The sequence below is a fragment of the Vidua macroura genome, chromosome 6 (genome assembly GCF_024509145.1).
Source record: "Vidua macroura isolate BioBank_ID:100142 chromosome 6, ASM2450914v1, whole genome shotgun sequence".
NCBI lineage: Eukaryota > Metazoa > Chordata > Aves > Passeriformes > Viduidae > Vidua > Vidua macroura.
Genome location: NC_071576.1, coordinates 33827847 through 33852526, shown reverse-complemented (window position 1 = coordinate 33852526; position 24680 = coordinate 33827847). Strand labels below are relative to the sequence as shown.

The 24680-nt window shown below is 38.9% G+C and overlaps 1 protein-coding gene across 5 annotated transcripts in view; it reads left to right on the top strand.

The window, feature by feature from the left end:
* DCAF5 (DDB1 and CUL4 associated factor 5) overlaps nucleotides 1-24680 on the top strand; it is a 72020-nt gene that overhangs the window by 384 nt on the left and 46956 nt on the right. The window contains exons 1-5 of one of the 5 annotated variants that reach the window (XM_053979787.1): nucleotides 4-22; nucleotides 9233-9376; nucleotides 13614-13650; nucleotides 16047-16186; nucleotides 18244-18373. In XM_053979787.1, coding sequence (XP_053835762.1) covers nucleotides 9265-9376; nucleotides 13614-13650; nucleotides 16047-16186; nucleotides 18244-18373 — 419 coding nt within the window. In that variant the 5' untranslated portion in view covers nucleotides 4-22; nucleotides 9233-9264. Of the gene's footprint in view, nucleotides 1-3; nucleotides 23-271; nucleotides 366-700; nucleotides 720-827; nucleotides 1344-9232; nucleotides 9377-13613; nucleotides 13651-16046; nucleotides 16187-18243; nucleotides 18374-24680 lie in introns of those variants that run through there. The other 4 variants (XM_053979786.1, XM_053979788.1, XM_053979785.1 and 1 more) reach the window with 4 other exon arrangements.

The following is a 24680-nucleotide window of genomic DNA, read 5'->3' as shown; positions in this document are numbered from 1 at the left end:
CCCGGGAATGATGTTTTCTCAAGTAGGGATCTAAAATGGTTGACAGGTTTTAAATTCTACTATTATCAGGGGGGGAGCCCTGGTCAAAGTTTTTACGAGAGTGTTTCCCGGGCGCTGGGGGTGGGAGCTAGGGGTGCCTTTTTATTTGATGGCTCGCGTGTCTTTCCTCTTAAAAGAGGATTTTCTTATTTTGGGGGGACGGCGACGGAGAAGAAGCAGCCCCGCGGCGCTCATTGTGGGCACCGGGTGACATTTGTCAGCGCCGTGCCCCGGGCCGGGGGTCAGCAATCGCTGCCGGGGGCAGGCGGCGGCCCCGAGTTTGGCCGGGGGGGCTGCAGTACCGCTCGGCATCGGGCGGGAACCGGGTCGGTTTAATCGAGGGACTTGGTCACTTTGGGGCCACCCCCACCCCATCTTCTTTTGGGGGAGGGGAGTCGGGTTTTGTTTTGTTCCTCCTCCCTCCCGTTGCAGGGCGCGTTTGTGAAAGAGGGGGATATATTTGTGCTGATGGTTTTTGGCTTAAGGTCCCCTCTGTTGCCTGCCGGGGGCTGAGGGAGCCATAGGGGTGGGGGATGCTGTCAGGTAGGAGGGAGACGAGGGCTTGACATCAGCTGCGACACGGACGACGGGGAAAGGGTCTGCACCCCCAGCCAGGGAGGGGCTGCGGGGCTCGGCGGCCGGCTGGCCGCCTCTCCCCACCCCAGCAGCGCTTGGCGCAGGTGCTTCTTCCTGCTTCCCCGCCTCCGGTCTCCGAGAGGCGGCAGGGGAAGGAGGCAACTTGAGGCCGGGGCCTGGCCGGGCGCTGCAGGCCGCGGTCTCCTCGGGCGGCTCTTAGCGACAGGCCGGGGAATCGCGGGCCGATCCCGCCCGCGGCGCCCCGGGAGCTCGGGCGCTGAGGGGTCGCGGCGCTCTTCTCCCGCCAAGCCCTCGGACCCCGCGTTCCTCTTCGAGGGGGCAGAGACCTCCGAGCGGCGGGGAGGGAGCTGCCGGCCCCGGAGGGACCGCTCGTATCGCGGCGCCCCGGGCAGGGCAGGGCCGCCGAGCGCGGTGTCCATTGCAGGCCGCAGTCGGGGGACGTTGTGTCCCGGCCGCCCCTCGCCCCCGGGGGAAGCAGGCTGGAGGGAGCGGCCCCCCTTCCATTGCTCTCCCGCGGCTGGGGCTGCCGACAGGTCCCTCCCCAGGAGCCGAGCAGCAGCGGGAAAGGCCCGTTCCCTGTCGTGTGGGACCGCTGCCCTCTGGGAGATCGCAGAGGTCCTTGGCAGCTTTGTGGAGAGCGGTCTCGCTTGCCGAGGGGTTGCTGACCTGGTTATTAACCGAGGGCCTCGGTTTTGCCTGTTCATCTTGTAAGCAGCGACAGGGGCTACTGAGGAATGTGATGGGGACATGGCTGAGCAGTGTATTGCCTTGCCGTGGTGTCTGGGCAGAGGTGAACTATATCACACAATGGTGTCAGTAATAACTTCAAAGATCATTCAATAAAAAGTTTTTGTGACTGGTTACTTTTAAGCAAGGGCAGAACAGAAACCCTGTATAAACGTAGAGTGGCAGCTGATACACTGAAACCTTCCTAAATTTAACATTCTTACATGAAGAAATTTCAAGCATATTTCCAGTGATTTCTGAAGTAAGTGTCCATGAAGGATCTTAGTGTTACTGTTAGGGATTCTTTTATCTTTATGCACATGCAGCTTCTGAGATATGCATCCATTTAGCTTGTGAATATATGTATATATACATACATACATATACACATATATATGTATATAAACATGAGTGTGTATTGGAAGGGAATGTTGATTCACCCATTCTAAAGCTCCCATTTGTGCCAGTTGTCATACTGGTTTGTACTGGTCCTTCTGTAGTAGAAAGTGGAATTATGTATTTTTACTTATAAAGTGCTACAGAGAGCTCAAGTGTATCTGCTTTTTTAAATTATTATTTTCCATAATAAGTGATGGAGACACCACTAGTATTTTCTGTTCTTCTTGCTCAAGAAGGCCTCAGGATATACTTTAGGTCTTGCCATATCATGCACTTACCTATGATGACATCCCTTCTTTAGGCCTAAGCATAAACAGTCCAAGGCTGGAATGGACTTTTAAGAATTAATTTTGTCCAAACTGCCTGAATCAAGGTAGGTGCAATGGGAGAATGAAGGGAGAGTTCACATCTAGTGGATATGTAAAGGGAAGGCTTTCAAGCAATGTCCAGTTTTCAATTTCCTAACTTTTCATAGAGCTTCAGAATGTTCAAAGATGGTAAAGTTTTCCTCCATATGCAGTATTTACATGCTACTAAAATTCTACCCTCCTTAAAAAAAAAATTACATGTGCTAGTAGTGCACAACTTTGGGACAACCAAGAACAGATCACCTTAAGTCTGACCTTCTACTGATGCCTTGAGAAAATGAAGAGCTCTAATTATGCTAACTTTCTTTTTAAAAAGTTTCATGTTATCCACGACCATAATATCTAGAATGCTTTATGGGCCATAGCAGCAGCAGGCAGGTGCTTTGTGCTTCAGTCAAGAACAAGAAATTCAAAGTCCAAATATTTATGGATACTCGGTTAAATTGCACGCCATTATAAGACTAAGCTTCATTAAAATTATACTCAAAGCACTCCTCTGAAAGGCCATACTTGATCATGAAGCTCTGAGAAATAGCAACAGCAGGAAGAAAAGCAATGAGGAAAGGTAGAGTGGAAGCAGCTTCTACTCTGAAGTTTTGTAGAAGACTTGCTTCAAAAGATTTCCAAATGCAGATAAAGCCTTAGAATTGGTGGCATGAGGGTCTCTCATCCCTCAAAATAGTCAGCATAGAGAAGTAAGGATGTGATGCTGGGTGCTTCTAACTACATCACAGCTATCTGATGAGAGAGAGCAGCAGAGAGTCAACAGCTATACTGAAGTGCATGAAAAGGCGGAGTGTGAGCAGTCTTTTCAGTTGTTCAGACTTAAGTAATATGTATATTCTTAACCTAGAGAAGTCTGCTTTGGCTGATTGACTTGTTAACAACTTAAACCTTGTTAGAGCTGTTTTAAATACAGCTGGTACAGTGCATTCATAGTGGTTGTACCAGTGCCATTGAAATATTAGCCTGCATCCAAGTTAGTGCTGTTCTCATCACTTGGCTGGAATGCTTTCCTTGGGTATGTGTCCCACTTTTTTTTTTTTTTTTTTTTTTTTAATGTGTCTCACAGAAGCAAGTCTGTAAGGCTAATGATTACTGTTTCAGTGAACAATTCAAACTGCTTAAACAGGGTTTATATTGCAGTTACAGATAATTTTCCTGTTAGGATTTTGGAGAGAACTTTGGTGTGGACAAGCCTCAGCGGGCCCTCCGAAAGCATGTTTGAAACTATTTGGTATCTTAACTTCCTGAAATCTTGTATTGGAAAGTACATGTTTAATTATATTTTTGTTCTTAACCATGTTTCAAAGTAAAAAAGTTGAGGTCCACTGATTGAATTGGGGGCCAGTCTGGAGGTTCTTTCTGTACCACAACAGTGTCACTTTATAGAGGGGAAGACGGGCAGAGATTAATGTTTTGGGACAGGGGTGCTAGAAGGGACTGATATAAGGACAAGAATTTTTAAAAATTGAAATAATTGGAAGGAGGGGGTGGACACTCAGGAGAAGATGTAAGTGTGACAAGCATAAAAACACTACCTATAGAATAACACAAGGGAAGAGGAAAGCTTAACATATAAAAAATGTCTAAATGGGTTGAAATTGGTTAAAACTTGCTTTTGGATGGAGTTGAAAGATTCTGTTGGGCAAAATGTGTCTTTGCAACACTTTATGTACTAGATAGTGTTTCTTTCTTTTAACAGTTTGAGAAACACGTGGAAATTAAAATCACCATGGAATGGTATGCAACCAACTGCTTCCCTCACATTTGCCAAGCATTTCCTGCTTAAAACTCAGCTTTACTTGATCTGTGTAATAGTCTTTCTCCCATCCTTAGGTTTGGTGGATATGTTTTCCTGTTTGTGTATCTGTAATTTTTCATGCCTACTATCTTTTACAAACATGAGTATGTTTATCAGAACCTCCCACTTTTTTTTTTTTTTTTTTTTCATACTTTAAACTGCATGTTCAAGATAACTTCTGGGAAGTACTGTAATTTTCTCTTGGCTTTTTTTTTTCTTCCCTCTTACCAGATAACGCAAATCCTAAATTTCTGAGGGTGCTAAAAAGTATTGGAAATGCATCTGTCATTTAGTTTTTATATAAATCTGAAGGAACATGAGCCTAAAACAAGGGAATGAGGTGACTTTAGTAAAAGTTGTGGAGTATTACTTCTGAATAAGGGGATTGTGTATCAAGTATGTTTTAAGGAGGAATGCTCTGATCTTAGTCTTTGTATGAAGCAGAATTCTGTGTGAGGAGGGATATTAGGTTCAGTTACTACATCATGTTTTAATTAAAGATAGGATCAGGCAGCAATAATTTCAGGGGATAGGAGTTGAAGTTCAAGTTAATTAAGATGCATTACATGGGAAAAAATGTAATGTGTTTTGAGAGGGACAAGTGCAACCTAAAGCATGTGAATAAAAATGGTTGACTCTACAAATACACCATGGCGACTAGCCTGTAGTCATGCAGAAAAGGATCCAAAGACATAAATATCACAACATAAGTATGATCAGACATGACAAAGCATGTGAAGTAAACCTGCTGTGGTGCTGTTGGGGCCTCAGATGGAGTGCTGTGCTCAGTTTTGGGCACTGAGAAAGATGTGCCCAAACTGAGAAAATTCAGAAGAGGGTATGAAGAATGATCAGACGCCTAGAAAAATGAAATAGTGAAAGAAAGGGGTCCATTTAGTCTACAGAAAGAACAGCTGAGTAGAAATGCAAGTCCTGAGCTACATAAAGGTGGTTTTAATTATTATTATTATGTGAAGTTGTAAACTCTTTTTTTGTCTACTGGGAATAGGATGAAGAAATGGTCTCAAATTATAGGAAGAAAGATTTTAGGGTGCTGTTTGACCTTACACTTTCTCTTCATCCTGTAACTCATTCACTTATTTCTCCTCTTCATTGTTTGCACTGTGGCACTTCCATAATTTAAAGCCTGAAACTGGTATGATGGAAGCATCTGATCAGGGGGACAGAATAAGTAGGGAGAGATTGTTTGTCTGTCAGCTGACTTTCTGTCAGATCAACTTCTTTAATTTACCCTGTGCATGGATGGCCACTGAATCCAATGGAGGGGAAAGTAGCAGGAGCACATGGCAAGTGGGAGTGGGATTATATGTAATGTCAAACTGCACCCTCAGGCTTGATATAATAGGGTAATCTGCCTAACGGCAAGGATAATGAAAAAGTGAAATAGACTGCCTAAGGGGGGTATGAAATCTACCTCAGCAGTTTTGTTTTTTTTTTTTTTTTAGAGCAAACTAGAGACTTAACTTCTGGGAGTAATTCTAACAGAGCCTGGCCTTTCGCCTTTGGCCAAGGCCAACTAAGTGATCAACTTCTTGAAATACCATCCAATTCTGCTTTCTGTGATTCATGCAACTTCTGAAGTAGATACAGCAATAAGACTAATCTTTCATGTTATGATTTAGAAGTATTGCCCACTTGCCATGTAGGTTCTTTTAGCAAATGGAGCTGGTATATGGGAGATAAAGGGAAGTTGTGGTCTTGAGCTTTGTCCACAACCAGCAAGATTAATGCACTTTAAAACTGCAGTTTTTCAGTACTGACTCGTATGATTTTGAAGTGCTTCTGTTAGTACACAGGAGTTCAAGTGAGCTATGCAGATACTGTTTGGACTAGATTTATTTTTGGCAAAGGTATGTTCTAGCCCCCTTCAAACTATTTTAGGTCTAAAACTAATAGATTTCTCTTACTGTGTCTCTTTGGTTTTGAATGTTTCTACAGGTTTGACCCTGCTCCTGTAATGAGCACTGAAGTACTTGACTAATTAAATCTTTTTAAATGTGGTTCCTTTCTGAAAAATAACTGTAGAATGGCATTGTGTAGGTCTTAGCTGGGTCACACAAACTTTTACTTTTCAAATTGTCAGTCATACAGTTCTAAACAGAATCTGCAAAATAAGATGAAAGTGAAGCTATTGCCTCATTGTAGATGTCGAACTTACTGTTTCTGACACCATGGACAGAAAAATTGCAAATTCTCTGTGTATCTTCAATTTCCAGAAAATCCACATGTGGAGCTTTGGTAAGGTATTTGGCTATTAAGCCATATACCCAGGTTTTCCAGATATGATAAACCTGTTGCTGTTGGTATATGCTCTATATTATTTTAAGAATGTGGCTTCTGCTTCACTTGTAGAATTGATGTACATGCACAACGAATTCACCATAAATTGAGAGCATTTAAATTAATCTGCATTTGCCAATCTACTGTACAGAACAAATGCTACAGATCTGAAGTTTCCTATAATTCTCAGACTTGTAACTTATGTTGCATAATGTGTATGCAGTTTGTGTCTGAGGAATCACAGTTGCTTTCTACAGAGCACAAAAACTATATATTCACATTTTCTTCGCTTTCTTCTTGTATACCTGCTCATACATGTGCACCTCCCTCCCTTCTTCCCTCTTATGGTAGGAGTCAGGTTTGGATAATGGAAATTGCATTTGCTGGTTTCTGTCACTTCAGACTTGCCTTTTCTTGGGTATTATTTGCCTGTAACTTAACACTGCTTGTTCTCTTGTGTGAGGATGTAGGGATTGCTGAAGTGTCTTGTTTGCCGCAAGTCCTCTGTGGCCCAACACATTGGGTAACTTTTTCTTTCTGGTAGAACTGGCCTTGAGTCAGAAGTATTTCTAGAATAGCTAAATTGGTATTATAAGAGAACACACTTTTGACACAATAATGTTATTATTTTGTTAAACTTTTATGTCTCAGTGAGATACAAGAGGAATAAAACTGAGGAGTGAACAGGTGTAGAAGTTCCCAAAGATAATACACAGATGGAGGAGGGACAGCACTGCATGAGTGTAGGGAGCATTTAAAAGCTTCTAAGATATGGAATGTGCCACCACCAAAGTTTCTTGGAAATCTAAGTGTTTGGGAAGAGGAAAACATTTGTATTCAATAGGAAAAGTAGTTTCCAAGGCAAACAGGCACTAAGGTATAGGAACTTATAAAATAGAAGGTGTTGTCAACTTTTCACACTATCAAACACTTTTCTGCACAGGTTGCAAATTATCCTACTGCCATGCTGTATGTGTGCTGGGAACCACAGTTATGCTTGTTTTATATAGATATCTTTTTTTTTTTTTTTTTTTTTTTTTTTTAATCTGGACAGTTGTTGGTGGAAATGATTATGAGTTTACTGTTAAAAGTGAGACACCTAGATGGCTGTGCTGTTAGGTAGGAGGATGTGTAGACTTTTTGCAGTGGTTTTAGCAAATTGGTTTGCTATGGTAACAAGTAACAACAATATGTTACTATATTTTGCCTTGAAATGTCTTTTATAGAAGGCAATAAATGAAGTCTGATGGAAGCAATGTTGGCATTCACCTGTGTTAAATGTTGCTTAAATTGTTTTTCAGGTAGTGATAACATTATGACATGGTGGTTGGCAGCTTTGGGAAGTAATTACATTCAGTGTGACAGTTACTTCTTAATCTTAACTTGAATAATGTGGTCATATGTTTCGGCACTCATGTATTTCTATGTCTCCTTATTACAAGCTCATCTGCAATCACTGGAGTGCAAATACAACTTTCTCTCCTATTTCTAGACAGAAAGGAATATAAGTTTCCATCAGTTTAGTTGACCATAAATTACTGTGAGATTTTGGATCCATCACATTTGACTCGTTCTCAGTAGCTATCAAATGCATCACAAATCTTTGTATCATGTACTCTTGTTTGATGTATGAAGTACAAAATCAGGAGGAGGAATGCACAATTTCATGGAGCATGGGTAATCATAACATGCTGCTGTACTGTCTATCAAAGTGTCATAAAATCTGTTAGAGACTTAAAGGCTGAGAGACTGTTTACTTGTAGGATGTTTGACATAACTCAGTTCCATGGGAGAATTTCTTAATAGCAACATATGATGTGAAAATTCTAAGGAATCTGATTAATAGTAGTAATGAAATCTATTTATGCATTTACCTTTTTTGTAAGTAAACAGCAGGCCAAGTAATTTTGGTTTCTTTTTTTTTTTCTTTTTGATGTCTTTGTCCTCTGTATAACAGCTCAAAAAAGGCTCTGAGTTTAGGCTTTTGCTTGTGCAAAGAATAAATAAAATGTTTTAACTGTAATCAGCATGTTTCTAATGTGACTTTCCACTTGTCATGCCATCTTTGTTATTAAAGACAGATACCAAAAATATTTTGAGTCTGACTTGGAGAAACTTTATTCACATTTTGCAGATATTTAAAATTGCTGCTGAGAATGCTGACCAGTACAATAGTGTCTTGATTTTTTAATTTTCCTAATAAATATAACTTCATGCAGTTGAAGCACGAACAGTCTAGTATTTATTTTATATAACTGTTTGCCATACAGAGAAGGAGGCAGAGCTCTGAACTGAGAACTGCATATAGGCAAGCAATTAGGAATACAGCAAGATGTAAAGCAAGAAATTTGACCTTCCTTTCTCCAGGTACTCTCTTTGTCAGGACTTCACCTTGCAGAAATATCTGTCTTAACCTTTACAGGTCTAGAAACCTGGCATAACTGTGTGTGCTGAAGACTTCTGAATGCTTCAGTAAATTTTTTTTATCTTTTATCAGTCTTGAGCCAACATATGCTATGAAGGCTTTGCAAAGACTGCTGGAGGATATATAGTTGCAGTGAAAGGGGGAAAAAGTTCATGTTTTATGAGTAACATAAGCAATGCTGGCAACAAGGAGTTGGTGTAGAAGCATTTTGCTAACATGCATATGTGAATTTGGCATGTAATTAATCTACCACTTGCCATGGAATTTTACGTAGCAGTATATTTCTGAGTTTCCAGGTTGCTACAGGTTGTCACTATGTGTTGGCAGAATGGAAACTGTTTAATTCAAACTTTTCCTGCAGATTGCTCTGTTGTCATTACATTTAATTGAATACCTGACTGCATGACATCTTAATGTAAATGTGTGTCTATATATCCAAGAAGGCATACATTTTTAATGCTAATTAAGGTTTTAGCAAAGCTTTTTATGAATAGCTGCAGAGTTAAATAATTTGTCTATAATCAATTTACACATGGCTCAGGCAGTAATGCACATTTCCTTTATTTCTTCTAGGAGGGGATGACCGCCGAGTCTTACTTTGGCATATGGAAGAAGCCATCCACTCAAGAGTTAAACCAGTTCAGCTGAAAGGGGAGCATCACTCTAACATCTTCTGCCTAGCTTTCAACAGTGGCAATACAAAAGTGTTCTCTGGAGGTAAGAAAGGAAGAACACCCTGATTTCACATGAATATGTATTGTGAATGCCTTGGAGTAGATGCCATGAGTGAGTGAGATCCTGCCCCACGTGAGATCTGAAAGATGTTCTTAATCAGCAATTGTAATTTTTTTTGGGAACAGGGAATCCTTTAGCTAGCACAACATTTTCAATTTTGTCATGCCTTTTTGCAAACCCTGGTGTAAGCTCGTTGTACCATGAACCATCGTGAGAATCCTGAGTCCAGTCTGACTCTACTTGTGCTAAAGACTGTGGAAAACATTGTCTTTGTTATTCCCTCTTAACTGTACTAAGAGCAGACACTGCATTCTCTCTGGCACTCAAGCCTGATGCTTGAAAATCTTTTCTGCTACTATCTGATTTCAGTGCACCTTCAGATGGCTCATGAAGGACTATTGCCATCTATTGGTGAATGATGTTTTCTTAGACCCTGTTTCAGTTCTTACTGGTAAGCCTCTGCCTTTTAGAACTGTTGGCACATTGGGGTCTGATAACCCTTGTGCTCTCATTTCTTTTTAATATAAATCTACTTCTTAATAGAAAGTTTAATTCAGTCTTAAAACTAAGGTAGGGGAAGTGGACATATACTTGTTCTGGGGTAATAGATTCTGTAACTTAGGTCTGTTTCACTACTTGTTTTTTAAAGTGTTGAGGTAGGCAGGAAAATTGAATTGAGAAGAAAAAGGCACAAAGGTGTCAATGCACTCAAGTGCCATTTTCTAGTGTACTTAATTTCCACTATCTAACATGGTCACAGAATGGGTGAGAATTTGTATCTTTAATCAGTGTGTCCATTAACATACAGCTAGACTTACTTTAGGGTACGGAGACTCCTGGGTCAAAGCCCTTCATTACCTTTTTGACCCAAGATTTATGAACTGTAAATCAATACTAGAGATTGATTCTGAGTGCATGTGAATGATGGAAGCTTCTCATCCTTCAATGTTGTGTTAAAATTATAATATCCATTAGAAAAAAAGACATGACAAAGCTTAAGCTTTGTGCCAAATTTCAAGGATGAAAAGATTCAGTTAAACTTCTCTAGGGGTGGAATAAATCCCTAGACTGTCAAATAGCGATGCCTATCTTCTTATTCTGGGGTCTGCCGTTTGTATTATGAGAAAAATAGCAGCATAAAAACGCTGTCTTCAAAGGATTATATCTGCACAAGTGATTCTGGGGAATTTTGGGCCAGAGTCCCTTTTACTTTAGTTTGAATTCAGACAAATGGGACCTTACATGAATAGTCAAGGAGTGAAGTGTGCCAAATCTTGCTTGACCAGCTGGAGTGGTATTTTGTCATGTCCAACTCAGCCCTCTGTCCATTGGGCTTTACTGTCAGAGGCTGCTGTTTTCACAGGAAAGGCAGAAGAGTGGCTTGATTGTACCTTGTTACTGAAGTTAACACCTGCAGTTAAAGATTTATATAATTGATTATGGTGGATTTTTGCTAAGATGCTGGGTTAGATGAGCTGTGACAGCTGATGCACAGAGAAACTGGCCGTTCTCATATCTTTTTCCTCCTCCAGTTTGCATAAAAACACTGTGCCTCTGCCAGAAATTATTTCCATTAGAGGAGTCAGGAACTCTTTCAGCTCCTTCATCAAGATTCAGTAAGCTTATCTGCAAGGGCTATGAGTCTGACTCTTGGATCCCTTGTAAAGAGTCATTTTGCTGCATGGCCTAGATGTACCATCTGTTTTATCTCTGCTGGTAAAATGGGTTAGCTATATTTATTCACTCAATGATGTTCTGGGAGATTCTTAAAAAGTCTGAGAGAATTGTGGGTTCTAAGATCTACTGGCTGTCATACAGTCACCCACACCCACACCTGAGTTTAGAGTTGTATTTAAATCATAGAAGTTGGAATACTTAAAAATAATACTTTAGAAACCCCCAAAACTAAAAATTACAATATGTAAACTAGCACAAGTCACACCGAACTCAATTTATTCTGTAAATAAATGACTGCCAATGACTAATGACTTAGGATCTGATGACCTTTCTCTAAAGCAACTCCTGATAATAGAGGAGAAGGGATTTTCCACTTCAGTACAAACTGGATTGTATCCAAGGAATTTCAGAGCTCTTTGCTTTGAAGGAGCAAGAACCCCCTGTAGCCATTACAAAAATGGAAGGCAGGAACTGAGTAGACTGTGTTTTGCATGTAATCTCTGGAGGAAAAAACTGTCCCAAAGAAGTTCCCATCTCTGAAGAATATTTTTGCCCTTCTCTGTCCACACATACTGAGAGTACAGCAGCATTTGAAATGCAGGATCCCTTCCTAGTAAACTGCATGGACTTTTTTTTTCTTTGCGCTTAATGTAAAGCTGAAATAAACCTACAGGAAATTAAATTTGTTTTTCAGCATTTATATGACAGATAAGGGGTTTAAGCCACCTTAACTGTTCTCCTCTGTATGTACTCTGTGGTATTTCACACTTATAAGTTTAAGTGAAGGGAATGGCAGATTCTTCCTGTCTTTCTGATTGTTGTAATTGCAGTTATCAAAAGAAGAGAGATTATAAATGACACAGCTGTGTACACAAATATGACCCAGTTTGTCTCAATGAAGAATGAACTCTCCAGTGTTAAAGTAAAAACACTGTAAGTGGTAATCCCTCTCTGGGCTGAACAGTAGTGGTGTTTTTTCTGCAGGGATGAATCCTTACCAGAAGCATCCAGTTTGTGGTTAGATTTTTGTCACCACTTTCTCCTCCCACACACAAAACAGAGGAAAACATTGGTTATTCCACACTCCTTTCATTCTTGCTTTTCCATTTTGGAGCTTGTGATGGAAGGGAATTTGATCCCATGATGATTGGATGCCTGAAACCAGGCAAGTGGGATGATTCTTTTGTTCATACTGGATGGAGACTGAAGAGCCAGGAGTGTCTGCTGGAGGAAATTTTGTCATTGGAGAAACTGGGCTGTGTTTTTCACTGGTGAAATACGTAGGCACTAGAGTAGTTTTACTAGGTATAAACAGTATGTAATAATATATAATGGGCAGTTCCAAATACAATTAATGACCAAAGGACACTTACACTTAAATTGCTTGTTTATTTTACCATGGAAAAGATGAGCTACTGCTGTAATCTAAGGCTGGCATGATTTTACTAAGAGCCTGGGCAAAGAGCAAATGGTTGTAGAAAATCTCATACCTCATTAGTCAAAGAGAAACTTATCATATTTCTCTGTTGAGGCAGAATACAACTGAAATATGTGAGGGATAAATGAAAACTGAGTCAATTGAACATTTAAGAATGTTCATAACATGAAATCTTGCTCCTTCTGAACCTCTGTCTTTAGTGTGCATTAGGAAAGCTTCACAACTCTACATCACAGCTACAAAGTTATACAGAGATAAAAATATGACTTTGCAGGCTTTCTGGTTATGTTTTTTTTTTTCTGAATTAAATATAAGTGTATGTGTGTCCTTAAATATTTCTAAAGAGGAGGTGCTAAATTTAGGTAATAAAATATTCAGCACAGAGAATAAAAAAAATAATCTGTTGTTATAGCTTGAAAAACTCTGCATGAGCTATTGGAATTACCTGGTGGCTGTGACCCTCTTAGCCTGTGCACATGTGGTTAGTTTGCATTGTGTTCAATTGCTGTGATCAAAAAAAAAAGTGACATGATTGTCTGCTTACTTGGTTTGGTTTTTGTTAATACAGAAAAAATTACATTGGCTGCCATGTTCACACCTTCTCAATGGTTGCAAAACCCTGAGTGCTGACAGTGTTATATGGCAGTATTTGATCGGGGAGCCATGTGCATTTCATTTATGACATCTCTTTTCACCTTTCACAATCTTTTTATGGAGCATCCTTTGAGCAGGAAGAAAGATGTATTTTCATCAGAGTTTAAAGTGTTCTGCTGCTTGATGTAATAGTCCTTATTGCAAATCTCCCAAAACTTAAGCTCAAATTGGGCAAAGAATGATAAGTAGCATATTTAAATAGAATTATTTATTGAGCAGTAGCAGATGAAACAAGTTGCTGCATTTGGTCGTGACTGGTGATATCAAATGGAACCTTTCATATAACCGAGCAGAGGCTAACCACGTAGCAACTGAGCTGGTCTTCTCTGTTTCAATATTGGTTTTGAAATTGTAAATTTTTTTCTTAAAAACTGGTTTGGTTTTTTTTTTCACTATAATGATTTTTAACCACTAGAACATGGTGTTAATTGCTTATATTTCTCTTTTTAGGCAATGATGAGCAGGTTATACTCCATGATGTTGAAAGGTAAATACACTGTGTTTCCACTGCTTCAAGAGCTCCTTTAATGTCGACTAACTGGAGGCATTTTCTGGTTTAAATTGATAGTTTAGGAGAACAGTGTTTTAATACTGAAATTTGGTTTTGATTTATCTAAATTTATAACTGGAATGAAGTATTTCCTATCACCCCGTTTTCTTTTTCAGCACTTGGGTTCTGTATTATTTTGACCTCAGGAAAGAGAATGGTTATTAAATATATATGCTGTCCTGCAGACAGCAGAGTAGGTTCTGAGTAGATTATTCTGGCACATAAACAACTGTTGGTGCATACAGACTTCTTGTTTTTCAACAGTCTCACCTGACGTGTGTTTAAGATGGCTTGTGCTTGGCCTACCTGACTTGCTTTTCAAACTTCGGATGCAGCTGCCTGATTCTCCACACTAACATGAAGAACATTGCTTTTGATACTTACTTTTTACCAAAACTGCAAAACAGTTGGGAATTGGGCTTTGTTGTGCTACATCAAAATTAAGCAGTTAGTCAAAGTATAATTAATGCAGTAGTGGTAATATATTGAATTGGTCTTCTCTAGACATCATGTCTACTGAGCTCACTGCGTTTGAAGTAAAAAAAACTTTAGAATTTTGATCTGTACTAATAACATCTATAAATTTAAGTGCTGACCATTCATTTAACATGAACTCAAGAAAATAAAGAAAAAGCAGGAAGATATATATATATGTAAGAATGGAGAAATATAAAACCTTACATTTCTTTGAGTTTCCTGAAAAACATAGTGTGGACATATTTCTTGATGTGTTTGTCCAAAGCCTTTTGCATTGAATTGTTCAGTGTATATCTGCCTTCCAACATACCTTATGTCTGCTTCTTGCATAAATCTTGCATGCAAGCTGAGCAAAAGTAACTTTATCTTCTGTTTTGATGGTTTCTCAGGAATATTGTGTTGTTTAGTGTTTGGGGTGTTTTTTTGTTTTGTTTTGTTTTTTTGTTGTTGTTTTTAACATTTTAGGCCTTTTGGGAGGGGTGTTTTGTTTGGGTTTTTTTGAGGGGGTGGTGTGTGTGTTTGGTTTTGGGAGAGGTTTTTCTTGTTTTAATTAAATGTGGAAATGTCAGTTTTAGAAGCTGGTGTTTATTGCATTCAGACTTTTTAAGATTCTACAGTATCTTTGTAATTTTTACTTTTCTATATAATACATTTTTTCCTGCTGTGTCTTGTTCAGATGTTTTGACAAGTCTTTTTGATATGTGCATATTTTTAATGTGCTTTTGTTATCAGGTTTTTATTTTTTTAAAATACGCTGATTCAAGTTGTAATCCATACAGAATTCCTTCCTCTAAGGCTATTTTGTATGATCTTCTAAAAGAAACCTTAGTAGACCAAATTCTGATTGATTTCTATGGAAAGTTAATCTCTTTTTAATGATAACACTTGGTCTGTCAACTGCTTTTTTGTAACTTTAAATGGCTTTTTCTGTTACTGCTTTTTCCCCCCTTTTTATTAATCTACTAACTGCCTGAGACGGAGTTAGTAGATCTGCCACTAAGACCATCATTTGCCATGTGAGCAAAATGCTGATTTTATGTGGGATCTCTTTGGTGCTGCTTCCATGAGATATATGGATCGTATATATAAAGTTTTTTCCCTAAAGAAATAAAGGGGCTTTTCAAAAGCAATAAAGGGGCTTTTAAAAAGAAATAAAGTAGTCCCAGGATCTTCTGATTTAGTATTTCAGTTTTTTACCTCTCCATACCACTATTCCAGCTTTTTAGATGATCTAAAACATTGGGAAAAGAATGGAGAATGTGCTTTTTCTTTTTTTATAGGTGTGAAACAGCTGAAATCCAGATATACTTTTGGGGGAATTATTTTATTTTGTTGGATTTTTGCTGTTCTTTCTACATGGAAAAATATAGGTCTGGTCTTTCCTGAAAAACAAAGAAAACTTAATGAAAAAGCCATCTGGTAAATTGCTCTTATGTGAGCTTCAATTGAACTTTTGGATAAAACAGAAACCTGTATTAAAGAATGAACTTCTGTCTTGTTTTCCTTTTTACATTAAGTAGTAAAAATTGACTCCAGAGGTCCCAAGGCTTCTTTCCCTTTCCTATTACATCCTCCCAAACTTAAATCTAATGCATCATGTGTTCTGTAGCATCTTGCACTATCTGAAGTTTTTAATGCTTGGGTTTTATTTTGTGATATTTTTTTTCCTCATAGCATGAAGTCACTGTACATGGGTATTTTGTTTGTTTTTTATTCTAATTAAACACAAGGGTCTTCTTATGAAATTACAGAAACTTTGTCACCAAGTATTTCTAGGTAGATAAAGCAGTAAATACTTTGCTTTATAAAACAATAGCAAAAGAAGGAAGAATGATAATGTTGTGTCTCTTTTCCAGCACTGAGACCTTGGATGTGTTTGCCCATGAAGATGCAGTGTATGGCCTTTCAGTGAGTCCAGTAAATGACAACATCTTTGCTAGTTCATCAGATGATGGCCGGGTTCTGATTTGGGACATCCGAGAGTCTTCCCATGGAGGTAAGATCTCTAGAAGGAAAATATAATTGATTTAGGAAGAATTCATGCAAGGCAAGGAAGAGAAAAATTATGTTTATCTGGGACAGTTGATGCAGTGAGTCTTGGAGAAGGGTGAAAGTGGGCATAATTCTTTTGGCCAGTGATTAGCGAGCCCTGGTCTTTACAGTTCTGTTAACGTCTTAAATGACTACTCATAATTTTTATTAAAGATGGTGTTGAGCTGCTCCCTTCAGAAACATGTTCATACTCCAGTGTATAAGAGCTCCAGTTGTGATGAGCATAAGGAACAATAGAAAAGTAATCCCCCTACTTTTCATTAAAATGACGTAGTGCCTCATTAGTTTAGCTCCTGTAATCTCTCTTTGACAGGCTGAATGGCATCTTTTGATATCTTAGAAGAAAAGTGTGGTGCCAATCTATTTATAATAAAGGTATGAAGGAAAGCACCAGTAATTAATGACTGATTAGTGAATGATTTGACTAAGGAAATATACACAAATTTAAAATTTATTTTAAAACCCAGCTCCTTTGTTTGTCTCTCCACTTAGCTGATGCAGGCCTTTGCTTCTCAGTGGGGGCTGCCATCTTAATAACACAGGCTTTTATGTCCCAGCAGGATTCTGATTTGATGATGCAAACATAGAAGGTCAGTTTTGGTGTTAAACCTTATTTGGAGCTGCTGGCAGACAAGCAGCAATTTCTAAAGCCTTTGGGCAGACTAGCAGAACAAAAGTTGGCTTCTTTTCTTGTTTTTACTTTTGACTCTTATGACAATGAATACACCATGGAGCTTCATCTGTGGTCAGAGACCTTTGTTTTGATCGCTACTAAAGAAACACTAAAAAGGAAAACCCTTGATGAAAAAACTTGTAATCTTAGAGCATGGGAGGCGGGTACAGACAAGACAAATGTTAATTCTGTCTCATTTGCTTGATAGGCAGTGGTTTCATAAGGTATTAGGAATTTGGGAGGGTTGCCTGCTTAACCATGTTTTATATGTGGTAAAGAGGGAGTGAGGAAAGAAAATTACATAGTTCTGAAGGTGCTTGTGGAGCTACAGGTGCTGCACTCGGTGGCTCAGATAGGGACAATAACTCTCTCCCTAGCACGTGAGCGACAGAGGAGTTGCACCAAAGCAAACAGTGAATGGGAAAGTCGGGCCAAATCCCTGGGAATTTCTCAAAATAGAGATTGATTCTGGTTTCTTAGTTGATTGAAAGAGTGGCAGCATGCCACAAAAGATACAAACAAGGAAGAGAATTAGACTGTGCCTAAAGCTGTAAAGCTCACAGAAGCAGAGAGAAGGTCGCATAGTCAAGGCTTTTCACTGCTCTTCATGGAGAGAGCATTTTGATGGAATAAATAAGGCAGAGTAGTAGTCCAAACACAGTCTTATGAGAGGGAGAGTCTGAATGAGCCTGCTTTCTACTCTGTGTGTGAACAGCAAGAGCTAATTGTTAACATTTTTTTTATCCAAGAGGAGCACCCTTCTTGTCTGCTAGTACAGCACTTAAGAGGTGGTAGGCTTCTTTTCCCCAAGGTTAGCAGCTTGCTTTGAGCTGAGTTTCATACAAACTTATTTCACTTCTTGTAATATTGTTCTCCCTTAGAAGCAATTGCTGCTACATTTATGGTTTGGGTAATCAGCACTGGCTGTGGAAGCTCTCAGGTGTATATTACTAGGAAGCTTTCAGAAGCCCCTTCATGTATAGTCCTTATCAGATGAGCATTTGGTCATGAACCTTAAAAAGATTCAAGTATTTGATCTTTGAATAGCTAGTTTTAAACTCTGATAACCTTCCATAAAGAAAATGGTGTCTTGAAATTCAGTATGTGTCCTTTTCCATATTTAGACAGAATTAATGTACACGTGGGTGGATTTTAAAACTTCAGGTTTTTTATTGCTTTGGATGTGTCAGCTTGAGAAGTGGTTTGAACATGTCTCCATATCTTCAGATCTTGTTATGCTGTTTCCATATTCAGCTGCCAAACTCCTTGCATCAAACAGTTGAATGCATTGTTTGTTCTTATGTCTGAAATTTCAACTTTTTCAACAGAGCCCTTCTGCTTGGCACACTACCCATCAGCCTTTCACAGTGTGATGTTTAATCCAGTAGAACCCAGATTACTGGCTACTGCCAACTCTAAGGAAGGTGTGGGACTCTGGGATATTCGTAAACCTCAGAGGTATGATCTGGCTGTCCTTGTTTTATGCTGTGTTATTTCTTTCCCTTGGGAGGTGATGGCATGCTGGTTGTTTTTTTTTTTTTTTTTTTTTTTTTAATTTAAGTCAGTATATATGGTAGTAAGAAAAGATGCAGAACAAAATTAATAGCCATGTTGTTAATAAATTATTTTGCATAATTAACATTCTTCTTCATACTTATGATCTAATTTGATTTAAAATGGGGTTAGATCTTCAGTGTTAAGGTAAGTGATTTTTAGGGTAAGTTAAGGCTCCAAAGCCTGCCTGGCCTCACCACTGCGGATTAACTTGAATTGCTGTGTCAAGTTCTCATCATTGCATTTAGCACTGTCTTGGTACTACTGGAAGAAGCTGTGGTGGGCACTGCCTAGTTTACAATTTGTTTTTCCTGCCCAGCTCAGATTTTAGTGGCTGACTAGAGAGTGTGGTCAAGGCAGCTTTTTACTCAGTGCTTATGAGTTTAGCATGGCTTCCTGCGTGATACAGACATCTGTATAATCATTTGGCTGTATAATGTGCTTCCAGATTTGCATAGAGTTAAAAACAAGTTAAGAGAATTAGGTGCAGCTTGAAATATGGTTAGACTGGGTTCTAAAGTGGATGTATGCAATGTCTGGTGCCAGACTTTGGCATGCATGAGAGATTAAGCTTTTTCAGTCTTTCTGATTTCAAATGTTCATTTTTCCATCATAAAAATCTGGGTGGGTTAAGTCTGGCTGCATGCCAGCTGTAATATAAATGAATGCAGGTCTGCTTTCAGCTACCATTTTTCTGGGACAGCCATTAGCTCTCCTCCTTTGCTTGATCAGAGGTGGGTCCAAAACACAGTGAGAAGGGTGTATGCTTGGCTTAGGAAAAGAAAATGGCTCTAAAGCACTCTGCTGCCACTGCAGATTTTTCCCCCATGGAACTCTCAAGAAAGAGGACTCTTCAGAATGAAATGTGTCCTGCTAGTGGGCTGCCAAAGTCAGAGTCTCTCATATTTAAATAAATTACGCTGGATTTTTAGTCTATTTAAAGTAACAGAGCATTTGACAAAACTTCTACTTGTCTCTGTAGATCTAATTTGCTAATCTAGAAAGCTGGAACTTGTTTTTTTTAATGTATTTGTGGGCAATTCACTTTGTCATATGAGGAAAAAATTAATTTTAGATCAGTAAAGATACTATCCTCACTCTGGTGAGGAAGTGGAAGCCAGAATTTACACATATATCTGTGTATTTCTGTTTGTTACAGTCTCTTCTGGGGAAAATACACTTAATTATCAGGGGGTAAAGATAGTTCTTACATAATGCTGTAAGTACTTGTGGTAGGCTACATAAAACTGAAATTGGTATGTGTGGGAGTTATTGAATATTTTCCATATTCTTATTAATAATAAAGGATGCTGTAGTTGCAGGTAAGATGTGCCAAAAGCACTTTGGTTAGTGAGTTTTATAGGCAGAATGGGTTAAAGAGCCCTGAAATTCTCCATAATCTGGGGATAAACAGGAAGCTGCCTGTGTAAGCATGCCACTAGCACAGCAAAGGAAGGCTACTGCATCAGATGCTTTCCTCATTGTCAAAAAAGTCTGCTAAGGGCAAAAATTCTTGCTTCCCTATGTGTTTGTAGCTCTCTTTTATACTGTCTTTGGTATCCAAGAGAATGTATTACTTCCTGAACTGTAGGAAGGGTGAAGGAATAGAGGTTTCTTGAGGGACATGATTTAGAAGTATTTGTTTGATTGTTGAATCTGCTGGGATTGTTGAATAGCATAATGTATTAATTACAACAGTAAAAAAAAATGCTAGATCTGTCTATTTCTTCCCTAGTCTACATTTTTATTTCCATTACTGCACATGGCATTCACCTGTGAGGGATTTTTATGCCTTAAGCCATCAAGGGAAATTCCTCCTTTCCTTCAGTATTGATGTAGTCCATCATAACACTGAGGCCACTGTGGAAGTTTTTCACTCCTATCATTCCACCTGTGGTGCCAATAGAAAGTAGATCAGTTCAACTTCAGCTGCTTTGTCACATTGTGTGGTAGTGCAGTTTTGATGAGAGGTTGAATGGGTAGAAAGAAGGGGAAGAAGTGTAGATACTTTTAAATGTTTACTGTGGGTTGCTAAAATTTTAACTTCCAGTGGGTTAAGCTGGACCACAGCACTCTTCCATTACGGGACATGGGAAATGGTTACATGTAGTTAATAATGTGCTGCTGGTATAACACTTCCTGTAAAACTCATTTCCCCAACTACTGTCTGTTCTCAGACGGAGGCAGAATTAGATGGTGCAGGCACTACTTTTTGCTTCATAACTAGAGGCTGCTTTGGGGAATCTTACTGCTTGTCTGCAAAGTCCAGCAAGTGAGAAGCTTGGAATTCCAAAGACTAGCTGTTTGTGGCCAATAGCAGTACTGTAGTTAGCAATACCTTCACATAACACATATTGCAGCAAACAGCACTGTGTGTGTTGAGACTTTTTACAGATATAGGTGAGGTTTGACAAAACTTCACAGAAATTGGCTGGCCTTTACTCATTTGAAGGGGATCAGGCTTGATGCTGAATTTCTGGTTTTAATCAGCAAAGGCTCCTCAGGGGAAATACAGTTTTTCTTTGATGCTTTTCAGCTTGATAATGAACTATCAGAAAAGGGGAGATCCGCTGTTAACTTCTAAACTTGTATGTCAGTCAGTGGGATATGGCTGATTGTGTAGTTTTAAACTAATGCCTCTACATTTTCAAAACATTGAATAGAGCAGTGATGTCCTTGTAGGTTAAAGAATTCAGATATAGATTCCATTGCTTGGCAGAAACAAGTGAGCTGTATCTACTTATTTATCCAGAAAATCTGAGGAGTTTTACAGCAGTGTATTTTTCTCCAAAATACATGGCTCTTCTCCAACTGAGTTATGGGGGAATTTGTCTCAGCTTGCTGTTGTATGCCTCCAGCCAGGAAAGTCCATTTTGTCCACTTCTTTAGTCAGGCAACACCCCTAGAAATTTTAAATTGAATACTTTTAGGGCTAGGAAAGAAGTCCTGATTATGAGTAGATTTTATTAATATACTGTGGAATTGGTTAACTTTCTAATAGGAAGCTGGGAGTGCTTTATGCTTGGCTGCTACAGTGAAGGAGGTGATTGAAAAGCCAGCATTTCTTGGCATGCATGGAGAAATTTAGAGACAGTTGCACAGCTCTGAATTGTGGAAAGTTTAGCTCACTTCAAATAATCATAATTTGATTAGTCTTGCTGACTGAGTCAGGATACAGAGGCAGATTCATTTTGCTTTTTCCCAAAGTTCATTCACAGCTTGATATTTCTGCTGTCTCAGATTTAGTGCAGCAATTGAGATTCTGTTCTTCTACCCCAGTATACTAATAAGATCTGGATGTGGTGGGTTGGCTCCTCAAAAATAGCACATGAAGTGCTATAAATATAGAACTAATATAATTCTACGATTATAAGGTGACTACTGAGTCTGGAAATCTTATTTTTCTATTTTTAGAATGTGTAAGTATTTCTATTCCTTCAGGTGGACGTTAAACTGAAACCATCTGTGTTGTTTCTTTTTTAAAAAGAGTGCATTGAAAAGCTTTAAATGTGGTTTTGATTGAGGAGGCTGCTGTAAGGCATTCACACCACTAGATGGGGTCTGGAAGCTGTGCCTTTTTAAAAGAAAGTTCAAAAAGGGAGATCTGTGCCTCTTAAACTATTTACAATAAAATATGTATTACAAATATTGTTACAGAATTGCTGGGGACAACTCAGCAAGTTAGAGTACCTATATCTCTCAAGCAAAGACTATGCAACTTCAGCTGTTGTTAGGTATTCATGTTCTCCCTTCTCTTTCCACGCAGCTCCATGACCATTTCCTTCTTTTTACTGAAATAAAAGACTGCTTTTTCTCTTAAGAAAATATTATCCTTGTCCCCTCAGTGCTTTCTTTTCCTATATTCCCTCTGATCCACCACTTAACATCAACATATGTGGAAGTTTTTGAGATCAAAATTATACGGGTTTATCCTGTTAATGACCATCATACATTTTTAAACTGATCTTCATGCTGCAAAAAGGCCATTCACAGAAGTGTGTTCTGCTTGTGATGGGAGCATTGAATCAGTACTTTATGCACACTGGGATCCATTGGTGTGTCCAGTTTAAAGGTTCAGATGCTTAGTCTTATGTCATGAATACATATCTTGGGGTATTTTAGGTGAGTCTGGGAGGGCTTATCTAAAAACTACCAGGCCCTCATTCCTATGTCTGTTGCATACTTATGTGTTTGACCTGTTTTTTGAGCCAACTCATCATGTTTAGACGTTAGAAAAATAAGCTGGAAAGACTTTGTAGCTTTCTTATGCCCTAGCAAGTTGAACTTGGTTCAGGGAGGGTCCAGTGGCAGCTGTAAGCCATTGAGAAGAGAGAGTGAGGCCTGTAAGGCTGAGAAGGAGACATAAGAAGGATGCCCTCTTTTGAGCAGCAGTGAACTATTAGATATGTTCAGCTGTTTGTGACATTCTGCTCATTCTGTTTTACTTGCTTTGGTTTCTTTTGCTTCACTAACCTTCCCCTTTTTTGCTTCCTCAGCATATTCTTTACAAGCTTTTTACAAAGTAGAAGTGGAACCTGACCAAAGCTGGGGATGATTTACCTTCCGAGTCTGCATGTTTCATAAGAATAAACTACAAGCAGAGAGTTTTTCTTTTTGTCATTTGACTTTTTGTGCTCCTGGAGTAAAACACTGTTCCAGAGCCCCAGATTTTAGTTTTGGGATCTGCAAACACATTTGTCCTCCTAATTCAAGTACTGGATTCCACTCTGAGTGATGTAGAAATGCTTATACACAACAGACTTTTTAAAGATTCTTCTGAAAGTTGAGGAGACTTGTGCTGTCTGCATAGTTACAAGTCCATGTACTCAAAAAGCCCAATGATGAGTTTAAAAAAAATCCTTGAGCAACAGGGCCTGGTATTCCTTGGTGATTGTAATCCTTATGGCATATATCAAAAGCTATTTTTTTTTAACCATACAAATCATAATATACCCAAGTTAAAGGAATGTCAATTTTGGTGTTTTCCATCAAGTCTTTACAGATAAATCCAAAAGGAACATTATTTCAGCTTTGATTTCTTTCTTTGTCTTAGCTGACAAGTAACTGCAGTTCAGAGCCCACTGCAACAAAGTTTTTTAGCTCACATTCAATGAATATTTGTGTATCAAAAACACCAATCAAGAAGTCTTTCTTAGTGTACTCTAAATTAATGTTAAATTTGCCTCCTGCTCTGAGAATTTAGAGAAGCAAACTCCTAAGCTGTGGACAAGGAACACATATTGTTAGATATTAGTGAATCATCTAGTGATTAGCTCATTAAACAGTAAGCAAAATATAGAGATATAGAAATTTCTTCTCTGTAGTAAACAAATTAGATTCAGGTTTATGAATGTTCGGGTATGTGGATCTTGCCAGTGTGTGGAGGACTTTGAAGATGTGGCTGCACTCTGCTGCTGGACTTGAATTGACTGTATTTCCTAAAGTCTTTGTCTTGAGCAGAGCTTTTCTGCCAAGTGCTAATTACTAGGTGTTCAGCTTAGTCATTGTAATGCAAGTAAACACAATCCAACTCTTAAAGCAATCTATTACATCCATAACTTCTGGTCCACGTGTATTGGAAATCACAGGTACTTTTGAAAATCCAGTTCTTGGCTCCTGATTGCTTTGACTTGTAGTTTCTCTTACTTCATTTAGTTCCCAGCCTTTCAAAGGCCTGATGAGTATTACCTTTTTTGGTTTTGTAGCAGTGGTCTGATAGCAAGAGGAAAACACTGTTGGACATAGAAATCTTGCAAGTGGTATTAGATTGACATGCAGCTGGAAAAGCTAGGTTTCAGGTTTATGAGGCCTCTCTCAGTATCAAAATAGGAGTGGTTGCTGTCAGAACTACAGGAAATTTGAGAGCAGTTCTTCATAGTTTAGTTAAATACATGTATAATAGACCAGGTCTGCAGGAGAGGACTGAATATTACCTCTGAATAAAGGCATGGTTAATTCTGTTAGGGTTTATTTTTGATGAATGTATGTGCAAGGGAAAGGGAGGAAAGGGAGATGATGAGTATTTGCAACTCTGTCTGTACCACAGGTTATATTTGTAATGTGTTGCATAGAGAGGACTTTAGAGAATCTGTGTGGTGATGTTGAAGGTATTCTAAGGTCATAAAAACAGCAACATAACTGAGTACAAGTCCATAGATTGAGCTCTCCAATGGTTGCCAATTTTAGTTTCTAGGGTCATACCTTCAAGGTA